The sequence below is a fragment of the Paralichthys olivaceus genome, chromosome 14 (assembly GCF_024713975.1).
Source record: "Paralichthys olivaceus isolate ysfri-2021 chromosome 14, ASM2471397v2, whole genome shotgun sequence".
NCBI classification, from domain to species: Eukaryota; Metazoa; Chordata; class Actinopteri; order Pleuronectiformes; family Paralichthyidae; genus Paralichthys; species Paralichthys olivaceus.
Window position 1 is genome coordinate 7,357,577 of NC_091106.1, and position 26,937 is coordinate 7,384,513.

Below are 26,937 nucleotides of genomic sequence, written 5' to 3' on the forward strand. Positions count from 1 at the left end.
GACATTTCAAGATTTATATAATGAAACGGAAAATATTGACAATTAATTAGATTAAAGAGAAACAAAGGAATTTGCTGGCCAACTCAACTGTCTTAGACACATTCAGACTGGCAGAGCACAGAATGTATAAAAGAGTTCTTTATTTCTAATAAACATGAATACACGTGAACATGTAGGACGTTTTTATGATGCATGTTTAAAACATTCTTTGAAACTGCTGTACAAAGCGCAGGAACAGATGCTGTAGGTCAGGATGTAAGTGATGGAATGATCTAAATTATTGTATGCGTTTTAGCAAATATCCACACATCATCAGTGTGACATGAAAGTACAATGAGGGGAGGAGGCACAAAATAACATCAAACATTAAAACTTGTACAACTCTGAAAAGTACACTTTTTAGACACACAAAGGACACATACATTGTATGTGTTAAATAATTTTTGTTTGTCAGGACATAAAGAGTTAACTACATCATTCACAGATTCAGCAGTCTGTTTAAATACCTTATTTCTACAAAGTGAATTTACATTTTTTTTAAAGTACAAAGTGCAAATACTATGGTTTCCATTATTGCCGATTGGTGAGGGCACTTTCTCCATGCAGGAGGGGGAAATCTCAGCGGCGACTTAGCCTTGCTTCTTCGACTGATTCTGAGGAGAGGAAATAAAATTGGAATCAGTTTGACACATTCACTTGTTTGTTTGCACTTAGTCTGACAACTTTTTTAATACGTTTTCAGTTGAAAAGGCATTTTCAAACTAATACGATCTCTGTCCACACAAGCGTTTTGGCTCAGTATCAGTTTTAATCCCTGTACACACTAACACAACTGAAAGCACATGTTAAATAACCACTCACATACACCGGGCGTGCACGTCAGTGTAAACAGGAAATTGCTTGAGTAATAGCTTATCTCCTATTGTAAAATGCAGAATTGAACACAACATTTGGTAGCAAAGACAATAGGGTCACCAATGCTTGTAGTTGATTATTGTTGTGTTCTACACTAGTAGCCGAGGCTATTTTTGCCACCACTCTCTCTTACAGCTATTTTATCTATTTTGATTAGTTTGTGAGGACTTGTTTACTTACTAGTTTACTGGAAGGTAAGCCTTCTCCTGGTTTAGCTCCTGTGAAACAAAAAGTGATTTAAACCACATGAACCTTAATATGAGGAATACTGCAGGTAAAACAAAGCATCAAATCATTACCTCCACTTTAATAAACTCTCTGCCATCTGTTGTGGGTAGATCATATTTGCTGTAGCTGTAGCTAAGCCATAGTTAGATATTAGTGTGTGTTATTCAGCTCACCCTCTTCTTTGGTCACCCCGAGGCAGCCCATCAGCTCCTGCAGAGAAAGCGCCTTGTCGTTGCTGATGTCACAGTACTCCACAAACTTCTTCACGCACTTCTTCGGCTTGGATTTCTTGCGCAGGAAGCGTTTGAAAGGCTTGATCTCCTTCTTCCCAATGTCACCACTCGAGTTTTTGTCCAGCTGACTGAAATACCAATGGACCACCCTCTCCTCCAGGGTGTGGCTGGGGTCAGGCTCAGCCATCCTAAATGACGGACATCATTTGATCAATTTGTCAGCCTGTAAAGGCTTCTCCATCTCTTCAGCCAGCTGTCTAACATAACTAACTGGAGTTCAATCAATTGTCACGGGTCGTGCATCAATCAACTGCAGTACACAGTACTTTTGTGCCTTTTGTAATAATGGTAAGACATACCTTCCGGCAGATGCAGGATCTGTGACGGCGTGCACCATGTCTGTCGACAGCGCATCAAGAACACTTGTCAGGAACTCTGTTTTCTTTGCCCCAGGACAGCCTGGAAAATAAACCACAGATACATGAATGACTGTGAGTGTGTGTGTGAGTGTGTGTGTGTGTGTGTGTGTGTGTGTGTGTGTGTGTGTGTGTGTGTGTGTGTGTGTGTGTGTGTGTGTGTGTGTGTGGAGGGGGGGTCATGTGTCAGCAAACACAGAAAAATGCATTACAGCATTAAAACATGTGTTGTAAGGTGGAATGCTTCCGTCATAGGTGGCCTGAAAAAATATTTGGGGAGGGGCGTCATAACAGGCGGCTTAGTTTTTACGTGAGCAGCATATAAAGGTGGCAGAGGACAAAATAAACCCAAACAAGACTCTCACAGTTGTCTTTAACTCTCTCATAAAGTGTCAGACCTCCCCTCATCTGCAATCATCCCAGACACCCCTGAGTGGTTTTTGACAGCTGGAGGCACAGGAGATGATACTGAACATTGTGTGGACAAGAGGCTCAATTCAGTACCGCTCCATTCAGTACTGAGACTTACCTGAGACATCAAGGGATCAAATACTGTCCTGACAGACGCAACGTTACGTATGAATTTATCTGAGGGGTGTCTGATTTTAAGGTATGCCTCTAGATATCGAGAGACAGCTGATAGTGTATGATAGGATTATTATTCATATTCCCTATATCAGCCACAATTAGCCCATACATCTATATGGTTAAATATATCATTAACTACAAGACTAAAACCAAGACAGAAGCATTACTTCATGCAGACTGATGGGAAGGGGGTTGAAATGAGTGACAACTGGAGTGGAATGACCCTAATGATAGTAATTGTAATTGGCAATGGAGGCCTGAGAGATTCCTGGATTCCTCTCCTGGCTCTGCTCTGCTTTCTCACAGTCCAACTTCCCTCAGCTATTCTGCCTGTGGAGAAGACATTCTCCGCAGTTTGCTGTCTCTTTTTATGGCCCAGGCCTGCGGGGCCAGTTTCTCTTGTGTTGGAGATAATAGCATGCTTCGCCCCTCTCTAACAGGTGGCGACCAGCATCGGTGTAAACACCCAGCTCCCAGCCTCCACTCCAACTTTTTCCAAGCTCTATCGATGAGGACTGAAGAGTACACATGTCCAAACTGTTCCATGGCCTCCTTTACATGCTGAACAGACTTGCACTTAAGTTTTAGTAGTAAGGCCCTCACAGGTCTGAGCCCAGTAAAATATCGAACCCACCTGCGAATGGCCAAACTGGTGCCTTGCCGAGCCTCTTGTGGTAAATTAGTCTAGACAGTCACACAATTGCACCTTCAGAGTGCAAAGTGTTTTTATCTGGCTTGTGAGTGCAGAGTCATTTGTGGGATGGCAGTGGAGCTCGTTTGAAAATGAGTGTTTTTCATGGAGCACACATGTCCTCTCCATAATGCTGCAGGAATCTGAGAAAGTCTGCAGTTCATTCAAATGGGAAGCCATCAGGTGAGGCTCTAGCGCTTTCCTCTTGGCAGCAGAAGTGTTTCTTACGGGGGTGGGACAGATCGGCTTCTGTCTGTCTGGACACTGTTTCGCTGAGGGGCAGGACACAAATGTTCCTGCTGTCATTCAAAGGAAATTGAGTCTGGCCATTTTCCGTTCTGTTCAAGGCTGCGGCAGTAAACGTCTGCTGCCTCACTCCATAATGATTATAATTATGTAATGTCTGCATTTGACAGATGCGGGATGTAGTCAAGTTGAGAAAGCCTCAAATGATTAAACTTTTCTTGCTGAAAAACTTAACATCAACTATTCATACACCTCCGTATTTCTAATGCCCTTAGAAAGTTGGCCGGTAAGTGTGTGTTTGGATGTGTGTGACTGTCAGAGAGAAGCAGTGTTTTTCTATGGAGCCACATGGGGCAGAGCCCTGTCAGCACTCACAGCCGCAGCTCCCAGAGTCTGCCCCAACGCTATCCCATGAGTCTGCTCTGCGGAGAAGGCGAGCCGAACACTCCGCTCTCCTCTCCTGCTGCTTTCGGGGCAAGTTGTTCCTTTCTTGCCTCTCGCCCCATAAACCTCTCAACACCTGCGCTTCAACAGCAAATAAGCTGCAGCGATGTGAAGGCAACGTTTATAATTATCGCTGGTTCATACAGTAACAGGGTTTACAGCTGTTGATGCAATTGCTGGCAAAGAAAACAAGATGCTGTTTTTTTGACTCTGTCCTGGCATATTCAATAATGGGAGACCAGGATGATTCAGTGCAGGATTCTTTTAAGCGTGGGGTTTAAGAAGGTGTATTGTTGGGCTTGAGGTCTTTCTCACGGGATAGTTGTATTTTCCACCTCATTGCCACAACACACTTTCTGCTGACTGACACAGTAATTTTTCCTGCTCAATGGATCAGCAGTAATATACACCAGCTGTGCCACTGAAAGGCAAAGACAAGCAATACATATTGGTCTAAGGAACATTCATCGATGAGCCTCGATCACACTGTTTTATAGTCACCATACAGGACACAGAGTGCTGCTCTGCTGCTAAATGCAGCACCTGCGAGCCGAGAGCCCAGCTCTGGCCTGGCAAAGTCTAACATAAACAGTAATGGATGGGACGTGAACAGTGGCAGCTCTGTTCATATGCTGCTGGATTATTAACATGTTTACCAAACCACCGAAAACTGCGGGTTTGCCAAGAGCCGCTCAGTTTTACACTGTGATTTGGTTGGAAGCAGCACCCGAGAGCTATAACTCTGCTTAGCGCCGGTTTTATGACAAGTCATGCAATCACTGAAATTAATTTTGATGATATTTATCATCTCGTATTTATAAGTGAAATGAAAATAAAGTTGAATGGACACCATTCACTGCATTTTTAAACACTGTCAGTGTAAGAGTACGGTGAGTGGAATGGGTCAAGGTTGAATGTGTAAGCAGCTCAGCAAAATCAAGTGGACAATTATAACAGATAGTTTACAGAAGAGTTTGTTAAGATTAATACTTTGGCTAATGGCACAGTGGTTCATGTGGTTAGCACTATCGCCTCATAGCAAGAGGGTTTTTGGTTCAGATCCTGGTTCCTCTCTGTGTGCATGTGCTTTGTTTTCTCCAGGTACTCCTGCTTCCACAGTCCAACGACTTGTGGATTGGGGTTAGGTTAGTTTAAGACTTCGAATTGAAAGTAGATATTAATGTGAGAGGCAATGGTTGTTTGTGTCTGTATGTAGGCTCTGTTATATGCTGGCAATCTGTCCAGGGTGTACCCCGCCTCTTGCCCAATGTCAGTTAGGATTGTCTCCAGTCCCCCTGCTAACGTCAAAAGATAATCGGTGTGGATAGTGGATGGATGGAAGATAGAATTAGTTGATTGATTTCTGTGTACGATGCCTAATGGACCCCATTGTACCACTGAGTGCAACACTTGTGATTTTGTATTACCAAAATGCAGAGAAGATTTTTACGTCATCATCGGTGTAATCGATTACGTTTGTATTTTAGAGCATCCCTTTTTTTCTTCAGTTCAAAGTTTGTGTTAAGTTGCACTCATTTCACCCGAAGAGGATTTTTTTGATAGACAGCTAAACTTAAAATCTACACTGTATTTTGATATACCTCCTGAAAGTTACTTGAACTTGTTGTTGGAGAGCTTAATGTAGATTGATTAATCCTTTTATTTGATTGGAACAAGCTCTTGCACTAATTTTATTTTGGAGAGATGTTGTATGGGACTGTAAAAGACAGATTAACAGTTCAGACTGTGATATCTTTTGTTGTGGAAAAATTTATACTTTTTGTCATATTTATTTGTATTTAAAGGTCCAGTGTGTAAGATTTAGGTGAAAGGGAACTATTGTTAGAAATTTAATGTAGAATAATCCTCATGTTTTGAATTGTAGTTTTCTTTACCCCAGAAAAGGTCCTTTATATTTAAATACTTTATATTTACATCGAGGGGACCCTCTCTACGGAGGCCGTCATGTTTTTTACATTAGTCCAGACTGGAAAAACTATACACCTTTTGATTTTTGTGACAACTGAAGGCTACCACAGGTTCTTTTTCATGTTTGGAAGGAGAGGGTGAGATGAGGGGTGTTCAGCTGCAACATGCAATTTCAACATTAGATATCACACAATTCTACACTCTGTAACTTTAAGAGAAGATGATTAAATGAATATAAATGACAGTTTTTTTAATGTTATTTTTGATAAATGTATTATTAATCAAAAAATTAATCACTAGATAAATCGATTAATCGAAAAAAGAATTGCTAGATTAATTGATAAAAAGTTGCTTGATTAATCGATGGGTGCAGCCCTATTGTTGATTGTTGGTAGGAAACAGGAACAGACAATATTAGTTGTTTTGCTTCCACATCTTACCACCCTGACCTCCTCCCTTTTCATCAATCTTCAGTTCTATACATTTGTTGTTGGACTCAGATATATCAAAATATTTTTTTTGAGTGCCAATTACTGACAAGCAAATCTATTACACAAACATAGTCTCACCTGTGCTTAAACCCACCGCATGACCACTTCTCAATTTACTTATCTACCCAGTTGTCACTCTGTCTATCACTACCTGTCTCTGGCATCCTATTATCCATTATCTCCTCCTCTCCTCCCTGCTGTTTCTCCTCCGTGCTATCATCCCTCTATCCTCCATCTTCCGTGTCAGTTGAAGATTAATCCTGCCCCCGATCTGTCTCTGTCTCCTTGCTTATTGACCAGTGAGGAGCAGTATCTGGCAATCCTCAACCGACAGTGCTTATAACACACACGCAGTTGGAGGTCTACTGCTGCTTCACTGTGTGGTCTCAACCTACCTTGAAGATGTCTGCTTCTGAAATGATCCTTAGGTTTAGTTGGGTGGGCCCTGGCATTGCCATCACACTTTGGCTGTTCATACCTATAACAGAAAAAGACACTGTAGTACCAGTTCAATCAAAGAGTAATGGGTGAAATGGATTGTCCATAACAGTAATCTATGACAGAGAAATTCCACGTTTCCCAATTACTCCCAAACAGTTAAATCTCGAGGATTCAAATAATTGTTTTGTGGCAAACCAGCGGCTGTGAAACAAATCCAAAACGAGGGAAAGGATTTGGGGCTGGTATGAGGACAGAAAGGGGGAGGGATGGTGAAAAAGTGTGAGATGGAGGGAGAGAGGCGGACAGAGAGCGTGGGACACAAGGAAGCTTTCACGGCCTCCCTTGTAGAGCTGTTGGAGTCCTGACTGCTGCTGTGCGAAGGGGTGCAAAAGCTGGTCTGTGACAAGGAGAGAGACGGGGGAAAGTCCATGCTTCCATATGTGTGCTAATGTGCTGCCTGGCACTCTGCCTGGAGACTTGTTAATCTGATACCCAGCCTCGCTGCTCAATGAGAGAGCACCAGTGCCTCACTCTGCCAGTCTGACTGACCTCTGACCCGCTACTTACCACACCACTGAGCCACTCTGTCTCATCAGCAGCAGAGCTGTCTGTCGCAAGCTCTGTATTGCAGACTTTTCTGAGTCTACAATACAGAGGATTCTTTTTGTTGATGAAAGATGAAATTTGAATTTCTTTTAAATTGTGAATCTTTATAAGTTTACATGATTTCAGACCCTCAGATGACCTCAGTTAGAATAAAGCTCTAATTCTTCAAGGGTACTTTAGTGCAGAGTATATTTGCTGACAAAGGGCGTGAAAGTGGAGCGTCCAGTTGGACAGCCTTTCTATCAGCTGGTCATTCTTCTGTGTTACTGTGGCTAATGATCACCCGCTCTGTGTAACAACTGTCTGGGTTTTCTTTCCACAAAGAACCAAGCAATAAATTCCAAGAATCTTCGTAAATTAGGGTGAAAGTACCATATAGATAAGGACCAAAGTAGAGGTCAACAGCGGTTTCAGAAAAAAAAATCCCAATTATTTTCTGAATTTTGAGTATCAGCCATACTATTTAAACCATCTAAGGAAGACTTTTCACAAGCAATGAGTTTATGAAGCCACATTAAATGCTCCTGTAGAAGCCACAGGTAGATACAATATCAATTGAGTTTTAAGGAAAATATATTTTATATATTTTATGTAGTACTCCACTACCCACAATCCTCAGATGTAATAGCGATGTCTCCGATGGGTGGAGCTCGTTGTTACCATTAAAATGTTGACCAAAACTATGATAATTTAGAAATTATGCTCAGTCTTGTACCTTGTGCCTTTTTTCCATTTTCTAATATAATGTTTCTCTTAATCAAATGCTTTATGGTTGTGATATATCTCTAGTGGGTCAGCCTGGATACAGGCTTAAACTGTTTCTTTCAGGATTTTTTGAAACGGGAATGGAGAAAAAAAATGGGCAGTCAGCGCTACACTCTAAGTCTAAGTTTCTCTGACCTGGTGGAGGTCCCGGGGATGGGCCGACCGGTGTCCACGAGCACACACCAACAGTAGCCAGTGGAGGGGTGGCACTGGACCGGCTTGTACAGTCCTCCTTGGGCACAGTCTGGTACGAACACAGCGTCGTTCTTGTGCAGCCTCGCCTCCTCTTGGGCCGACTGCTGCTCCTGATCACACGATGAGGCTGGAGAACAGAGTCAGAGGTTATTTAAAGTGTATAAAATCAACATCCCCAACACATTTCCAATTAATTCCTCATGCAACATATTAGCATTCATTTCTGTTGAAAAGAGAATAGAGGCCCACGGCTGCTCTCTCATTGCACTGCTGCAAAGTCCCAGAGTTGGAGGAGGAAGAGTGAAGGGGAGGAGGATGAGCAGGAGACAGGGTGTGTAGACTGCTATATCAGCCCCCCGTGGCACTGTTTACGGACATTAACGGGCTAATGACTACTTACAGCTCCCTATGCCCCAAGTTAAGTAAATATTTGGACACTCAACTGCCCTCTGTGGATGTGTGTGACGGAGAGGGAAAAAGACGGGACAAAAGCAGAGCAGTGGTCAGAGGCTTTTTGCTCTCACACACCTACACACAGTGAGTCACGACTACTGGGTAAAGTGAAGTACCAGGGATCTTTATGTTTATACATTCAAAATTCCTATGGAAAAATGCTTCATGAGCTTCACTGGAAAGACTGGGTTTTGTGGAGCCTCAGCAGGATCTAATCAGACGTGTTTTTTCTTTCTTTCTTCTGTGCAGCAGCCTCTGTCTCCACAGCACAGTTCTTCAACAGAGATTTGAGTATTAAACTCAAGGATGGAAGTAGAGCTCTGCTGGCCATAAGGGCTTTCATCACCGATCCGTCCCTCCCTGCACTGCTCGCCTCAAGGCTCGGAAGCTACTGTGGGCTTATGGATATCCTTTTTCTTTGTTTATTTTCATTAGAGATCTTTACCCACACAAAAGAGACCAAATGAAATGCCTCCCCTCTCCCTCCGTCGACTCTCTTCGCTCCAGTTCCTCCGTATGGGCTCTCTTTGTTGGGGCGGGTGTTTTTTTTCCTTTTCACCCCAATACTCCAAAGAGCACATGGTAATCAAAACCATCAATGCTGCATTTCTCAGGCTTTTTTATTGGTTGTAAATTATGATAATGGGATTCACACACAAAATGCACATATGCACGCAGGGTTCTCGTCTCTGGGATGGCCTCAAAATTTATGCAGAAAGCAACATATTTCCCAAAAGTACAAAAAGAATGCACTGATCTGTGCAACATAAGCGGGCATGTGTTTAACAGGAGAGCAGTATGGAGTAGCTAAAAGAATGGGACATCCTGTGTTTGTGCCATGTGCTGATAATTAGAGAAACACGGCAATGCAAAGAACCACAGAGCAGCAGATCCTCAAAGCCTGCTGCACTCCAACACCAAGATGTATTGGTTTCACAACCCACCATCTGTCCTTAAAAGACAGGAACAGCCTCAAACCATGATTGCTCACACAAGTAGGAAAAACAGAGCGTGCTTTCAGTTGAGGTTTGCAAACACCCGATCGCCATCATTAAAGGAAAAAGTGGTCTTTGAAACTCACATGGTGCTCTGGTTCTATTGTTCTGTCGGCTGCGAACCTGCTCCGTCCACAGAGTGGGGTACTGGGAAATGATGTCTGAAAGAAATCAGCAGGACAGCTTTATTAGCTTCAATTGAAAACACACTCGTCTTATAACTGAGCCAAACCTGGTGGTTCCAAAACTCACAGACTATAAAATGCACATCAAGGTTATCATCTCTCAAACTGCTGGAGTGGATGTGGAGAGTGAATTACATACGACAGCTGGGAAAAGAAATATGGTAGCAAAAAGATATTAAGTAAACTATGACTATGAGTCTCCCCCGGTCTCACATTAACATGAAATCATAAAACACTCCTTGTAAAAATAATAAATCTAAAAGTAATCAAATGCAACTTTACAACATGCGTTTGCTCCCATTCACAGTAATGGATCATCTTCATTGGATTTGAAAAGAAGGAATTTGCTTAAATATCATTGAAATTAAGTGAATTCAGAAATTACTCCAGTTCTTCAAGTAAAACACTTTCAAATACAGCACTGATGTTTTAGCAGCAAAACATACTTCTGTATTAAAAGTACACACTTGACAGATTCTCCCCTTTCGGCAGATCATATCATAGTATTATTAATGATGCATTAACATGGAAGTATCATTCTAATGTTGACCTTGAGCTATATGCTGTTGGTTACTACCTCCACAGAGGAGGTTATGTTGTCATTAGCATTTGTGTGTTTGTCAGCAGGAATACAAAAAAACTACAGGATGGATTACCACAAAACTTGGTGGAAGGATGTGGTATGGGTACAACTCATTACATCTGGTGCAGATCTGGATAAGGTGGTTGATCCAGAATTTGTATTCCCCCTTTCTTTAACATTGTAAGAGAAATATTTTAATGCATGGATCTTGATGAGAGACTGGTATTAATGAGTTTGTGCATTTTGTTGCAGATCCAACTAAAAATCAGGATCTAGTGAATTTAAATGTGGTTTCACATTGTGGGCCTTGGTGAAGGTATGTGCTCGACTGAGTTTAATTCTAGTTTCTATCCAAACAATACATCACATTTCAAATGTGTTTTTTTAATGAAATATTATTACATGGAAAGAAACAATTATTTAGAGCTGGCAGATAAAATTAGTGGAGTGAAAAGTATGATACTTGCCTTAGAGCAGAGTATTAAAATAAATTAGGAAAAGGAATGGTTTCAAGTAAAATCACAAGTAGCCTTCCACAGAATTGTAATCAAGTAAATATACAATGGAATTAAGACATTTTTCTCGGAGTGAAAGTTTGAATTTTAAATCAACAAAGCACAACCTTGCTCAATTTAGCACTTATTTAACTTTCTCAATATGGCATGAGCAGTTGCTAATGTTGGCCAACATGTAAAAATTCCAATGAAATTGATATTAGTGAGTATATTTGTTGAATTAAGGGGATTACAGGATTACAAAAGATAAAGTCTCACTTATTCTCCCAACAGAAACTGCATGGGGAAAAACCGCATGGTGAAATTGACCTACTTTTTGTATATAAAATCAAGTGAATCTTATCCATTGTTGAGGCATCACAAATGAAGCTGTAGCTGCCTGTCTGCCAGGATCCTTTTCCCTTTTAAGGACGTTTCCGCTGGTTTCAGTTCAGTCAGCAGTGCCTCAATAAACACAGGCACAGTATCAAATAATGTTTTTACTCACAGTCTGAAGGAAAAGAGCTCACCTTCTTCATCTGCAGCAGGCTGTGGATCCACAACTAGGCCAGTCTCATCTGCATTTAGAATGGAGAATATTTGCAAGGAGACTACAATTACGAGAGTAAGCTAGATTAGAGAATACTTCATTATGTGAGATTTGCACATTGCCCGGTCAAGAAGGATGGAGGCAGAAGTAGAGGTGAGGAGAGTTAGAGAAGTGTGTGTGTATGTTGAAAGTTGAAAGAGGTGACTCAAGAGAAAGGAAAGAGGAGGCAAACCAGAAGTATAGTGGTCATATATTCCCATGGCTCCACTTCATGCAACATGGGACATCATTATGCTACACAGGACAGATTGAGGTCAATTATAACAAATGAGGAGAGGATGAGGATCAGTTGTCCTTGATGTTCTACTCCATCCTTCCATTGCCTGCATTTGTGAAGGTGGGAGACACACAAGGGTGAAGGATGCAGTAGCCAAGTCTGAGACGGACCAATTAACAGTGGGAGAATCAAGCTCAATGTTTGTTTGGTCTCTGTTTGTATGATTTGCGGTGGGAGGGAGATGGGGACTGAGGTTTTGAGCAGCTTAGAGTAAAACCACGGCCGTAGGTGTGGTTAACCTCAGTGTGGGTCACTCATACTGCACAAAGTAAAGCTCTGTTAATGCATGAGTCAGGGCATCTCTAATACAGTAGGTGGAATAAGCTTAAAGTCTTTTCTTAGGCAACAAATTCTCCATTGCAAAATCAGGATTTCACATTCAGTGTTTGTGGAGCCAGCCGTTCATCTTCTCAAGTATGCTTGCTGGATAAAAACATATACAGTCATTGTGACTGACGGAGGCAGACATGTTATTACTCTGCTCACTTAACGGATGGAAATGCCATTTCAAAAAGTGTGTTTATGATTTGGATTTACTATAAACCACTAATGACCTCTCTTTGCTTTGCAGCCTTTTACATGACTGTAACACCTCTTTTAGCATCTGCCAGGAAACCCCCGCGCCATTTGTGGTCATACGGCTTTAGTTTTACTGCTGTTTGTCAGTCGTCGGCTGCGTACGATTCCAGCATGTGAATGAATTTGTCATTTTTTGGGTTTATGGTAAAGCATTTTATGTTTGACTTTCCCAATATTCTGATAAAAAAAGTGCAGCAATGGCTGCTGTGAAATACTCGAAGGACTTCTGCTAAATCAAAATATTGATGCAATCACTGCTATTTTCACTGCTGGCACACCACAATACTAGAGTTTATTCTGCTTTTCACCACCCTGTTTATTCAACCAGTTCAGATTGAACCGCAACCCCCCCCCTTCCGCCCTTATTCCCTCTCCCACCATCCTTCCTTCGCTCTTAGATTTTTGCGTCCCCACTTGATCTGTGTGTAATGAGTTGGCCGGGCTCAGACAGACACTATACCCAAGACTGTTTACAGAGTTCGAGGCACAGACATAAATGTCACACTGACAGGAATAACCCATGTGACAAAGTCAAGAGGATGAATACACACTCTCTTTCGGACAAGTTCAAGCACACATACACAATCACATAAGGAATCGATCTGAATCAACCCAAAATTACACTTTTTTTCTTTCTGAGCCTTCAAATCACAGTTGACATCAGTTAAACAAACAGTCTCTTAAAAGATGAGAGCAAGATATACAGTATCAGAGTGGAGCGGAGCCGGAGGGAAACGTAGTGGTTCTATATCTGGAAGAAGGTACATGTTGATGAGAGACAGAGTGAAAGTAGGGTGGAGGATAAAATGTGAACATTTCTTTGTCTTTCATGGCACTGTTGCTGTAAAAGAACTCAGATAGAGAGAGATGAAGTTAGAGAAAAGCGTCTGATTGTTCCTCCATTCTGGCTGCTTCCTGGACGTTCGGTAAAGACAACAGGCAGTTATAGGCGCTGGAGCTGCTGGCGGTCTGCATTAAAACTCACCACAGCCTCGCTCCTCAGACTTGTTAGTAACAGACTGCTTTTATATATCAGCCTTCAGGCTGCTCGCTCGCTCTTGAATTGACAAAATATTAGAGAGACAAGCTGTAACAGGCGACCCGCCCTGCACAGCTCCAACACAGATGCAGGAAAACACACAGAGATACAAATGAATACACACAAGTGTACATGCATATTTGGATAGGTACATACATGCACATGGACAAACATGAAAGCACACATGCAAATATAAAGGAGTAAGTATGCCTCTTCCTTGAATAACCGTCTCACCTGCTTTACCTGGCTCTCTGGTGGTAGCTCGCTCTTGTTTTGATCCTGTAAAGCAACAGGTTCAAATTGATTAAAAAATTCACCCCCACACACTTTGTTGTGTGTGACAAATGACAAAAAATCAGTCGACAGACAGAAGCCTTTTTAGACTTTTTGTTTCAAAGTCATTTATTTTAAGTGATTCCAGTCAATGGAGATGTATTTTATGACATTTGTAAGCTTTATATACACAGCTGTAATTAAAGTACAGCTGGTAGTTACATCTACCGCTGCTACTATCGCTGCTTCTGGAAACTTCTCACCATTGAGACAGTAGAAAGGCAGGCCCACGGAGACGCACAGGGACGACATGTGGCATTGGTTATTTGATTGTTTGGCAGACGCCATCCTACAAGAACAGTTACATTCCTCACAGTTTAATTTTCGTTGCTAAACTGCAGGGATTTTCTACTGGGCTTATTTACACCACAGCCCCATGCCTTGAGCAACACTCAGTCCTCGGGTGGCCCTCAAACCCTGTGGTGGTCAGTCCAATCACTGACCACTTTCCCACTGGGCGAAAGATTACACCCCCCACACACAGGGAATGTCATGCTATGCTGTGTGGAATTCGATTCTATCATCATTGCTTCACAAAGTTATAGAAACAGCCTTTGACTACACATCAGCCAATTTAAATACATTGGGCTTGTTGGAAAACGGGATGCCTGTAGTGTAGTTTACTGCAAATATAGCGTGTTTAGGTGTAAACAGGTTGATGACTTTTTTTTTTTTACACACCTTGGCATCTAGGTTTTTTATTGGCCACTGCTGAGCCACTGATGGGTCGGCCATTGGGCGTAACACACCAGCAGTATCCAGTGTAGCTGTGGCACTGAACCTGTAATCATAGCACCATGTTAACAAAGAATCAGCACAATATAAACCAGGTATGGTGTTTGTAAAAATGAATTGTTAAGGAACAGATTTTAAATCTCTAAACAATTATTTCAGGAGTAAAGATCAATTATTTTAAGAGGGGACTCATGGTGCAAAACTATTTTCTACTGAGGCCTCCTAGTCTAGTGCAGTGCTTCATACTTGAGAGTATTTGTGGTTTTTTACCTCGCTATATGTACCATCAGGGTTGCACACAGGCACAAAGACCTGTGGGAAGAGCTTCTTGGCCTGCTGCTCTGTGTACTTCTTCTCTGCCACACATCTGGATGTATCTGTGGAACACCACAAATCACCAGAATCATCACACATCACAGAAACCTACGATTCAACCCACAGCTCGTCTATTTTCTTATCCTGCACGGAAATGAAACCAACATACTTAAAGAAGTCAGGAGAAGATGCAGAACCTCACAGATGATGAAGAAAGAAAGTAAAATGCAGAGAGAGACGGAGAGGAAACAATTCAAGACATTTCAGGGGCGGCAGATACTTGCTGTGGCTGGGAATAGAACCAACACCCCCAGTCTTATTAGGAGCAAGTCAGGCAAGCCTGCACAGTGCCTGGTGGTAAAGCCATTACTGAGCGAGGCAGCGCGTGCTGCTACTGTAGGACATTCCAGTCACCCAAGAAAAGGGCTGATGCACGGGGAAAACCTGACCCTTCCTTAATGTCTGAGTCTGTCTCACTCTCCTCTGAAACCTCGACCGTCTCCTCAGCTCAGCCCGAGCTGTCCTTTAAGTATTTGTTGATAGAAATCAAGGTCAGCAAGGCTTCACTTAAAGTCCAAAACTTTAAGACCACTTTCCAGTGAATGGGACAGTGGTCTTAAAGTTTCAATGAATGGGACCCCACTGTACTCTCTCATGGCTTTTCACATCCTTCTGTCAGAGACATACCTCATCCTGTCATTCTACAGCTTTTTTCATCTCACCTGAGCAACAGCTCCAGCTGCTCAAACTCTCAGAAGATGCTGGGCGGCACTGGATTTAATGGTAACTCGTTGTGACACATTAGCTGCCACGAAGTGCTCATCTGGCAGGTTCAAATCACATTAGAACACTGACTCATGCTAAGTTTAAAAACATTCACTTTGGTCAGTAGACTGTCCATTAGTCACATGCAGGAAAAAGTGCTCTGTTTTCTTAGTCTGGTGTGTGCGGTGTGTGCGGTGTGTGTGTAGTGTGCATGTGTCACTGTCACTGGAGAGGAGAGGGGGGAAGATGCTGGATGTTCCGGATGAGGGGGAAAACAGCAAAGTGAGGAGCGTTAAAGTTAGCTCCGGTGGAAAAACCCCAAACCATCGTCCTTCTCCAGGGGGCTCCGACCAAAAAGCTGACTGGAAAAAATGACACGACACTTGAATCATCTGAGCGCAGTGATAGAAAACAAATGTGGTGCCAGTCTCACCATCCTTAAACACAATCCCATCTCTGTGCTTTTAGGCCAGATCAGCCTTCTGGTTTATTTCGGTGCTGACACGGCTGCTGCTGCTGTGTCTTTCACCACAGCCGTCCAGAAGCAGAGGGGGGTCCGAACCCTTATACACCCAATGTTATTGACACATACAATAAGACTTTCATGGACTCTCGTCCCTTTCAGCTTCCTAGCTGGAATCCTCCATTCTGTGTCCCGGCGCAGTCCGCCACATCCAGATGTCTGCTTAGAGACGTTGCCATAGAGACACAGCACGGGCATAAAATCGTGGAATGCTTTTCCATCATAAGAGACTTCTTTTTAAGCAAACCCATTTGCTCACGCTCCCTGCATTTGTGATCTAATATTGTAATATGTGAGAATGGGGCATTGTCCCCAGTGTGTAGAGCAATGAACTAGCAGAGCTGGTGAGGAGGCCGGGGGTGAGAGGGTTCAGGGCTGCAGCATCGGGGTGTATGGGTCCTTCCTTCCAACCACCACTAACAATGAAGCAGCCTGTGAGATGCCTGACCTCACTGGCTCTCCTTTGCCTTTTGCTTTTCATCTCCAGTCCTCCATTGCTCACATACGTGTAGCTTTACATCTAGTATCATGAAAATGAGACCATTAATTCTTGTCAAGATGTTTCATTGAAATTCCGTCACCTCTGCATAATAATTTGATCCAACAGAGCTGAAACCATTTCAAATCAGTGGTGAAGTTGTTGGTTCTGTGATGCCCTCACCCATGTTCTATTGCACCAAAACATGAAATCCGTAAAAAAAAAGAAGTATTTTGACTAATATGCGTATATTTCCTTTATCAGTACAAATGGTGTGAAATAATGAAACCAGCCAGGCAGCAACAAATCTCCCCACGCACCCACTTTCAGCATGTCAACCCCACTCGTCCTCCCAGTACTCAAAGAATAATTTATGCTGAAATGAATTTAACCCACAAGTTTCTACTATGACCCTCTCTGCACATTTGAGAGCATCGGGCGGCGCTGAAGTGTGACTCATGATCTAACCTTTGCATGGCCCTCGGATGACCTCTAGCTGGGGGTCGCGGCACTTGGCTCGGAGGAACTCGCATCGAGATGTGAAGGTCCTTCCGTCGGAGGCACATAAAGGTTTGCGAGGAGCTCCGCTGCATTCCATGCTGCACTCCTTATCCTGGTCCACCCGCAGGAACTGCATAAGTGTGAGAAAGTAGTAGATAAGCAGAGACAACATTTGTTAAATGAGCCATTTCTCCGAATCAGTCAGCTCTGCACCAAAACTCACTGAAACAGGTGTGATTCTGGAGGGATTTATGAAGACAGAGGGTGGAGCTGCTCGTTTAAGGTCAAATAAAAAAACAGGCTGCACTAAACAAAAAACAGGTGTCCATCGCCAAAGCCAAACAAAATGTTTATTCTGCATTCAAGCTTTTATGAGGCATTCATAAGCAGGTGCAGCTTCCCTTCATAAACACACTTTAATGCACTGAGATACAGCACAACACTAGGATTAAGGCGAGGCAGCGTCACCACGGGCCTGTCAGGGTGCAGTCATGATTCGTCTTTGTCTCAAGGGCTGGAGAAGGATGATGCTTCATCTTTTCTTTGTCTGTGCCAACACCTGCACAGGTATTCACCTGAAATCTCTCCTGAGGATGTTTTACTCAGCCATGAAAAGAGAAACAAGGACGGGACTCCTGGCTGAACGCATCAGATCACCTGTGTCAATGCCACCATTGTATCTTCCACCGTGGTATGAAATCTCCTCGCCAGGCCACACAATGAGACGTGGTGGTGGTGTGTGTGGGGGGCAGCAACAAGCTGTGACTGCTACAATGAATGAAAAAGCACTGAATGATAGAGTGACTGAATAAACTAGATGTCAGGGAGCTTTGTTCTGCTACAGTATGAGTCTTGGGTTTTCACAAAGTTTGCGTGATTCAGTCGGTTCAGTTGAATAGTGAGTAGAAAGGAGAAAACTAACGCTGTGCCCAGGTGCACTTTTCAGTCATATCCAAAAACAAATACCTCTCAAAACTCTTTTTGTCTCCACTTATATTGAAATCCTTTGTATGTATGAAACACATTTTTTCCCCCATTCAGTTTAGTTATGTTTTTGTTCACTTCTCAGTGGATGCATGGATCTGAAATCTGCCCGAATGACCTCAGAGACTTTCTCTCTTTCACCCCCTCACACACACAGTGGCACAAAGCAGAGGATCAAATCACTTAAAGGTAATCCATTAAAATATCTCAGGAGTTATGAAAAGAAAGGGCATGGCAAGATAGAAGAAGAAAAGACATGCATTGAAAAGGAGGGCGGATGATCAGCAATAAAAAAATTTGTTGTGTCTGACATCCAACAAATGAAGTGAGAGATGAGGTTTGATGGCAGCCCCCTGTATTCAGACGAGGAGGGCTTCGGGGCTACATGCACCTGGAAGACGGTTGGTAGGGTAAGGACGTGTCGCCCAGGGCTTTGGGATGGGGGGGGAGTATACAGCCCACTCTGTCAACCCTGCTCATAAATCTTCACCAGGGGATCAGAGAGGTGAGGCCCGTTCAAACACATCGGAGGAGCAGCCGCAGGGAGGGAAAATTAGTCTTTGGGATTGAATTAAATTTTTCAACAAGCCTTTTCCTTCTTTTAAAAGATTTGTCTGTCACAAATAATTTAGCATAACACAAACAGTATCCTGACAGTGTAGAGCTGGGTGTTGTTCATAAGTAGAGCCTGTTTCCATTCTTTGTCCTTTTAGTAGAAAGATGAAGAGTTGGTAATTTGCAAATTATGGAAATAAGTTGCTTATTTGCATTAGGGGAAATCTAATGAAGCACTGTCTTAAGCATTGACTAGGTATTTATCATGGACCCCCAAAAATGTCCAAGATAAAAAAAATAAAATTATATATATATATATATATATACACACATTTGTCTAAGAAAAATATATTCCACATTAACGTCATAACTTGTAATGACAGGTCACAGAGACAGGTTGGGCACCACTGGCCGACAGTTAGACTCGGAGGATTTTCTATTTAAAGTTTTTCTTTTCCATTGTAACTCAGTGTGTGAAGAAGATTCCATTTTGCAGCATATCACTGAATTTAAGAAGGATTGTTTTTGGATGACTTCATTCCTTTACTCAAGTGGTTCCAAGCAGATACCAGATTGGCACCTGTTACTTAATAGAACTATACTTTGATATGAACAGTTCAAATATAACATAGTATAAATTTCACATAACAGTAGCTCTAGTTGAGTTGGATTCTCTAGTTCTCTTTCTCCTGCCACATATTTCTTTGGCTCTAACGTCTCGTTGCCTCTCCTTGTTAGTGATTCTGAGCTTTTTGGATTGCTGGTATCATTGCATCTAATTGACACCCTCCCCTCCTCCTCTCCCTGTCCTCCCACACCCATCAAGACATCCCTCTGCAGCGGTGACCTCCCTTCACCCTCCACTCTGTCACTCACAGCTCACCCTTTCCCATAAAGTCCAGCAGGCGTGACAGGTTGGTCTGAGGAAGGTTTTCTCAGACGGTCGCAACCTTCCAAAGCCAATGCCTGCTCTGATAGTGGCCAAGTGACTCCAGCCATGCTTGGTGGTGGACCGCCAGCCTCGCCACAGCCCACGCTGACCACCCCAGTGCTCCACACCGCACCAGCATTATCAGCATCAGCCCTTGCCAGTCAGCAGACTGACAACTCAAACAGAATCATTGTGCAGCCCAGCATCCTACTAGATGTTCACTGACCAGCACATAGCAGAGCGCCAAGGGCCTGCAAGTTTATGATGAAGCTCCAAGAACACAGCATGGAAACACACAGTTACTGTAGCCATGAAATCAGCCACCCATGAAATCAACCACCCAGATTCACTATCAGGCATCAAAGTTTTATATCTCAGTCAAAGATGGCCGCACTGCAGCAGGAGAACAAATAAGATGTGAAAACCAGTGAAAGGACGAAGCGTCAAGAGACTGTGATATGTTGAGGACCTCTTCCTCTTGTGTCCTCTTAATGGTAGTTTGCCGTCTGCTGCAGCTCTTTGTGTGTTTGGCCTGTGGTGATGGATGGGTGAGGTCGAGGTAGAGCCCTGACACTCCCCTGATGTCTCATTCCAGCCTCTTCAACCCAGCAGCAACATCACGCAAGGCAACATGGTAGAGAGTCACTGCATGTCCCTCACCTCAGCAACACAAGCTTCCCACCCTTATTCATCATATGAGACTCAAGCAAGACAGAACACATATTGTGACTCAAATCTATTTATTGCTTTAATCCTTTTCTTGTCTACATCCAGACAGCTGCCTCTCGCTTTCTGTTTTCTTTTCTCTTTACTTTGCCCTCTTTTCTTTTCATTATATCCTCTTTTCTTCGCGTGATCAGTCTTGGAAGATGCTTTTCGCATCTGCTCAAATAATACAAGAGGTTGGCAAAGGAATAAGAGACAGGCTAGAGAGGGCGAGACGGGCGGAGTGGAAGAGACTTTTTTTTTCCAAGACCAACCAGCATACACATCAAATCCTATTACCTCCCCTTGGCTCTGCTGCATTGTGGGATTGAATAGACTACGGACGAGGCAAGCCTCCAGCAGAGAGCACATTGTAGGCTGATAAGGGCCTTCTGGGCTGGGAGGCCCCTTCTTCCAGCGCTCCAAGAGGCCCCTCACACCACGGCTCCGCAGGGTCAATGGGGGCCCCAGCTGAGAGCCGTGGCAAATGTGTTAAATGGCCTTGGCGGGAGTTTCCTGCGTTGATGCTAAGATGCAAAGGGATCATTAGTTTCCAGCATGGTGGAAAGGGAAGAAACTGACAGCCTTTAACCAGGCTACTAACTCAATCAAAGGAAAAGGCACTTAATTGCTGTGAAAGAGGTTAAAAAGAAAAGGAGGTGGTGTGAAAAGGCCACGAATGGTCATGTGACAATAACAAAAGTCTGTTTGGGCAGGTGCACAATTTTATGAAAGCATACGGGGCAATGGAGCCAATATATTATACCAAATTTGCATTGATGGTTTTTAAAAGAGGCAGCCAATGCTCTATATGCCCTCATCTTTTCACACACAATTTCAGATGTCCATAAACCATGGGAGAAATCTGAATAACCTGGGCCCATTTCTCATGTCTGTGACTGCCTAAACATTTTTGGGGAAAACTTGTATCCAAAGAATATTGGCATGAAGAATCCAGGTCCAGGCACTCAATGTGTGTTTAACTCCTAAAATATGACATGGATACATTTTCTTAAATTATCACGTGTCATTCAAACAAGAAGCCATTAATCACTCATAAAGTCCTGTAAAAGTACTGGTCTGGTGCTCCATGTGCTATTCCAATAAAGAAGGTCTAGTAAACCACAGTGGGGAGGTCGGACACAGACACAGTACCCACTCAAACATGCAATGAAATAGAGAAGTTTTTCATTCCTGGAGTCATATCCAGAGCACACACTACAGACAGCAGCATTAGTGAGCTACCGTAAATATGTATGTAACACCTATGGCCATTTAACAAAGACACTCAATATCTGACCTCAAACTATGTGTGTGTAGATGTATGTATCGTGTTGAAAACTAAGGGGTGTGTATGCTCGGTGCACCACTTCCTCCCACATTCCACAACTCAATAGTGCCATCAGGGAGAAAGGATCTCCAACCCTTCGCCTGCAGGTTAACAACTCATGGCCATTTCCAGTTGGATATTAAAGCATCTTCACCCAGACCATAAATAACAGTGCTGGAGGAGGAGGCTGTCACTTGGACCTCTAAATCAAGGGGGAAAGCCTCTGACAGTGCACATTCCGCTCTCTATTATTCCTCCTTCACCAGGGTACCTGCACTTGATCGTGGTAGTGAAATTTCCCTCAGCTGCATGAGGATGCATTTTCCCCTGAACTTTGAGGAGAAATGGGCATGATGCATGTTTATACTACTGAAATAAATGCCATGTGATTTTGTGCAGCAGACCTTCTGACACTGTCACCTCACTCTCTTAAGAGCCACTGGTGCAACAGTTAACGGGACAGAGGGGCGGACAAGCAATGAAGCTGCCAGGCAGGTACATGATAACAGACCAGACTTCTCAAAGGCAGGCTGGCATGCAGCTTTGCCATCTCAGATACACTGTGCAGGAATTTCACAAAACCTTACAGTGAAATCTATATTTAAGTTTTAAATTCCATCTTAAGTTGAGCCTGACTCTCTGACAAATATGAAACAAAACTCAAAAATCTGAACTCTGAAAAGGTACCTGGAGAGATATTGCATCTAAAATCATCAGCATGGGTAATGTTTAAACTGCTGACACTTCTATGTTTAGCATAGTTTTCTAAATCCACATTTGTTATTATTAGACGAAAAAGCACCAAAAGATGACACAAATAAAAGATGACCAACGCCGGGTTTAGTATCTAACATTCTGAGCATTTTTATCAGTGCGAATATAACTTTTACGCATGGAATACACCCACATATATTTAATTTAAAAACAATATTTACACATGTATACGTGTGGTATGTGTTCAGGGAATTGTGTGGCTCTTCCTACCGTGAGAGCGGAGAACTTTTGAGCGCGTCCAGCGCACAGGAGGCAGAGGAAGACCAGTAGAGGACAGACGCGCATCATGACGCAGCGCGGCAATAAACTCTTCAAATTACGCACGGTCCAAAATTCAGTCTGTGCTGCCTGGACTTCACCAAAGACCAAGAACTGCTTCTGGAAGAAATCGAAAAGGTTTAAAAATCCTCTATAGTCCTTGTGGGGAAAAATGCCGGTGCTGGAGCGGGGTTCGCTGGTTTATTTCACTTCGTCTCCTTGGTTCCGTCTGCCAAAGCGTTTGTGTAGACACTCTCCTTATTTCTAGCAGTGCGATAACCCCCCCCCGTGTCCCTGACCTTTTCCCCTCCCTCGGTGTCTCTTCTCCCTCTCTCCAATACGACTTCTTCTCTCCACACCCCCTCCCCTCCACACTTGATTTTGTGGACTAGATTCCTTATCGGATGCAGGCAGCTCCCAGGCCGGTGGGTGGGTAGGTAGGTAGGTAGGTAGGTGTAGGTTTAGAGGGACTCCGTCTGCTGCTGGTAGCGGAGGCAAACACGTCAGGTATTCTTCTCTTTCGCCCTTTTTTCTTTTCCTTCCCCTTCAAAACCACAACAAGAAACCCTTTTTCAGGCACCGGTCTGATGATGTTCTGTTGGCAGAGAGAGAGAGAGAGAGAGAGAGAGAGGATGAGACAGGCTACTGTCTGTTTCTACAGCCAGCACGGATAAGAAGTGCAGTCTGAGCTCAAGATCTCTGACTGCTAACCCCCCACACACCCACACAAGCCCCCGATTCCCTCTCCGCCTCATTCAGACTTAATCAAAGTTCTGCAAGTGAACACAAAACACAACATGATTCAACCTGGTGCAAATTCTATAAATAAATAATTGCATCATCTGCCCCTCTGACTGATCCAAACATATAACACGCAAAGTAATGGACACACAACTTATCTGAGTGGGAATTTTAAATAAATGAATACATGTGCAGGTTTGAAGGAGCATGGTAAATTCATGCATGCCTTCATACTAAACTGACAAGTCTTTATCGAAGCACAAAGCAGGAGTTTGTAACTATAACGCCACCTAATGGTAGATACAGGTAGATACACATTGTTACAGCCGATCACAGAGGACACAGTTAACTGAATTTCTTCTTTTTCCACATTTGCAGTATTGCCTATATATTCTGCGAGCTGTGTGTGAGTTACAGTTTTAAGGTTTGTTTGATTTCTAACAGTTTTATAATTCAAATCAGTAATCTGACCTGATCACTAACTTGTGGAGCAGTTATCCATCTGTCCCTGTGTTGCAAAGAAATTTGGAGAAATAAACAATATAAAGATACAATAATGATGCTAATTCAATGTCCAAGATAGCGTGAACAGTGCGAAGTGGTGTACATCAACACTGTAACTTTATGAATCCAGAGGTTGAATATGTATTTGTGATAACTATTTGAATTCAAGCACTCAAAAAACATAACGTGACATTTATAAGTAGCAGTGCATCCCCCCCTTACACTCAGAGGATGCATCAAATGAGTTCGCCTTCAGAAATGTTCAGATGGAAAGTATCAAGAATGCTACTTCTTGGTCTAATAAGCAGACACTTTTATAAACAAGACTTTGGAAAACATGTCATCAGTGATAGACCTTACAAAGTTCACATTGTTTTCAAATTGTACTTTTGTATTTTAAATACTTACAACTGTCCTTACAGTGCACGCTCCCACAATGCAGATGTACCGCAGATCTCATCAGGCAGGCAGAACTTGGTCAGCACACCATCAGAGCATTTTGCTGTGGAAGCAGTGAGGAAGGACTGGGTGAGTTCACAGTAAAAACTGACACTGCATGTGTGCTTCTCTTTTATTCATGAGTGATGCAGTAAAAGTTAGGTTATGTTGTTTGGAAGTTTGATGTTGATAGAGTTTGCTTCACTGAACAGTGTCACTCTTGGCTTTAAACACAGCAAAGTCCTACCTGCTTACAGCTTGGCCGAGAACTTACCACTGTGTGCCTGCAGCCCAGCCTTTATGCCTGAGGTGGTGGAGTCAGTCTGATGTCTCACTGTGGAGCTTTTGGCTTTTTACCCACTTACCACATTTGATTTATGGGCATATGCCAGTTTTCTTTTCATGATGGCTCCTAAAACATGGGTAATTTTGACTTGTCAAACACTGGCGTAATTAATAGTCTAGCATTATTGAGTTAATTTGTGGGAGGGAGATACCATAGATCTTATGACCAATAATAAAATGATGGTTTCCTTTGAGGTGTATTGGCCCATGTGTTGTGCATACTGTGCCACACTGGCTTCCACCTAAATGGAACTGAGCCATTGTTAATGTGTACACCTGTGCAGCCTTTCCTGTTACAACAAACCAAAAATGCATTTAATGTTAGTTCCAAATGTTGCAACAATGTCTGAGTTGTAGCTGCCACACTCCGGCTCTTTGCACACTGGACATTTAACTGCGCTTTGCACAGTGTCATGGCACACGAGGATAGGATGACTCAATCAGAGTCAGGTCAGTGTATGTCCTCCTACAGATCATTAGAGGTTACATTATGTCATCAAGTAAAAAGCTTCATCTCTTGTCCAAAAGCCTTTCAAGTTCTCCAGGTCTTGTTATCAGAGAACAGATTCATAACTCATGACCACGACTTATTATCTCGTTCCTACGTGTTATGTCATATCCACCCCCCCCAAATGTCACCAGAGAGGCTCTGTACAATATCACACATTTTTCATATTCTTTGTCATGTTCATCATATCATTAGTTTATCTCTGGATTAGGCCACATTACTGTTAATTTAGTTGCTACTATACATGCAACATGATCATAACGATTAATGAACTGGCGACCTCTGGTATATTTCACACATTTTGATATATTTACAATGTTATTTTCAGGAAACATTTAGCCATCACTTACTCATAGGAAGAAAAGCATTGAAAAGAAAAACAGGTTTATACACATGTTAAGTTCTGATTATATTTTGCATTTATACTTGTGTTGAGTTCTGATGAGCAGAGATAGGCCAGGAATTGTTGGGGAGATCTTAATGATGGGCTCTAAATTGGAGAGGCAGGGAAGACAATAAAACAACGAGGCCTCGAATAGATGATATCAAGTTGACAAGGCCAGGCCTCGGACATTTAGGACTAGAGGGGGTGGTGCTTGTGGGGAAACAGACTCCTGCAGTCTATACAGCAAGTTTTGATCCATGTGGTGGAGGCACTAAATTGATTAATTTGGTTTGCACAACAACGCCACCTGGGGGGGGATTGGCACCCCAAGATCCACAGTTTCAAGGTCCCTCTCTGGACACCAATCAAGTACGCGAGTTTGTTCTGATAAGAGGCAGAGACACAGGTCTTTATCAACAAAGAACATTTTATTGAAACAACTCAAAACAGGATTAACATTATACTCTATTACATTACTCTAAAATGTTCATACAAATCCCTTGAAACTGTAAAAGTCAGCACTACTTAACAAAGGAAAAAATGTGGGATGCCAGCTGAGGCCACATGTGGAGGGGCAGTCTAAACAAAGGAGTGCCACCAGTGCACAGCAACAATGGTGCACACAACACTCGAGTCCTGGTGCTCTCACTCACATGCATCAACGTGGGGAGCTCACCCAGAGAGCCATAGCCCTCCAGCAGTGTGGCACTCAGCTGCACTGAAACAAAAACTATTGTAGAAATTAAGAATATAATCATAAACAACACAGCCAATAATGATGTAACCCAGTTGGTCAAACAAAGATAATTCAAACAAACTAAATCATTAAGTTAATAATGCCCACAAGGAATAAAACCAATATTAACCAAAGCAAAAGAGCAGCAGGTGAACCTAAGACAAAGGAAACACAATTAGCTGAGCTGACCATGCTGCATGAAAACACATTGACTATGAGGACCACCAGTACTCACCACCTCCAGTATGGGGCCTTGGCCCATGTCACTCACAACCAGGTCACCAGGGCACATGCAGGCTGGAAGGGAGGGAGGGAATTTAATGTGCAAGCCAGAGAGAAGGAGCCTGGCAGGGTAGAGAGATGTTCAGCCACGTACCTGCACCACCAGCAGGGAGGGGGGAGGGAGAGGCGCCCAGGTGCTTCATGTAGCCTGAGGAGTCAAGGCTGGGCTGCACACTGCTGCTCATGTTCTCCCACAGTGAGGAGGCCTCCACACACGTGCCACAGAAAGGATGGAGCTGTTTATAGCAGCAGGACTAACACGTGTCTGTAAAACTACTGCTCTGCGACAGGAAATGTGGAAGAAGAAGAGAGGGGGGGGCGTTTTCTCTTCCTGAAAACTACTGCATAAACTGCGGTGATGCCTCCCTGCCGGTGGGAGGCAGCAATGCACTTAAGAGTGCTTAGTGT

General features: G+C 43.0%; 1 protein-coding gene across 3 annotated transcripts; it reads right to left on the minus strand.

Moving 5' to 3' along the window:
* On the minus strand, positions 1 to 26,851 carry smoc2 (SPARC related modular calcium binding 2). Of its 3 annotated transcripts, none has more exons than XM_069539111.1 (17): positions 26,624 to 26,851; positions 26,483 to 26,544; positions 26,165 to 26,402; positions 24,244 to 25,895; positions 22,543 to 23,185; positions 17,021 to 17,183; positions 14,742 to 14,848; positions 14,418 to 14,517; positions 13,647 to 13,682; positions 11,429 to 11,476; positions 9,723 to 9,797; positions 8,129 to 8,315; positions 6,577 to 6,659; positions 1,736 to 1,835; positions 1,317 to 1,564; positions 1,096 to 1,133; positions 1 to 653 (listed from the first exon to the last, which is right to left on the minus strand). In XM_069539111.1, the coding sequence occupies exons 5-17, from the start codon at positions 22,618 to 22,620 to the stop codon at positions 630 to 632; spliced, it is 1,287 nt and encodes a 428-aa protein (XP_069395212.1). In that variant the 5' UTR covers positions 22,621 to 23,185; positions 24,244 to 25,895; positions 26,165 to 26,402; positions 26,483 to 26,544; positions 26,624 to 26,851; the 3' UTR covers positions 1 to 629. The 3 variants fall into 3 exon arrangements, with proteins under 3 accessions (XP_069395212.1, XP_069395211.1, XP_069395210.1); XM_069539110.1 differs by having other exon boundaries at positions 13,638 to 13,682; XM_069539109.1 differs by having other exon boundaries at positions 11,429 to 11,509; positions 13,638 to 13,682.
* Between the last annotated feature and the right edge of the window lie 86 nt (positions 26,852 to 26,937).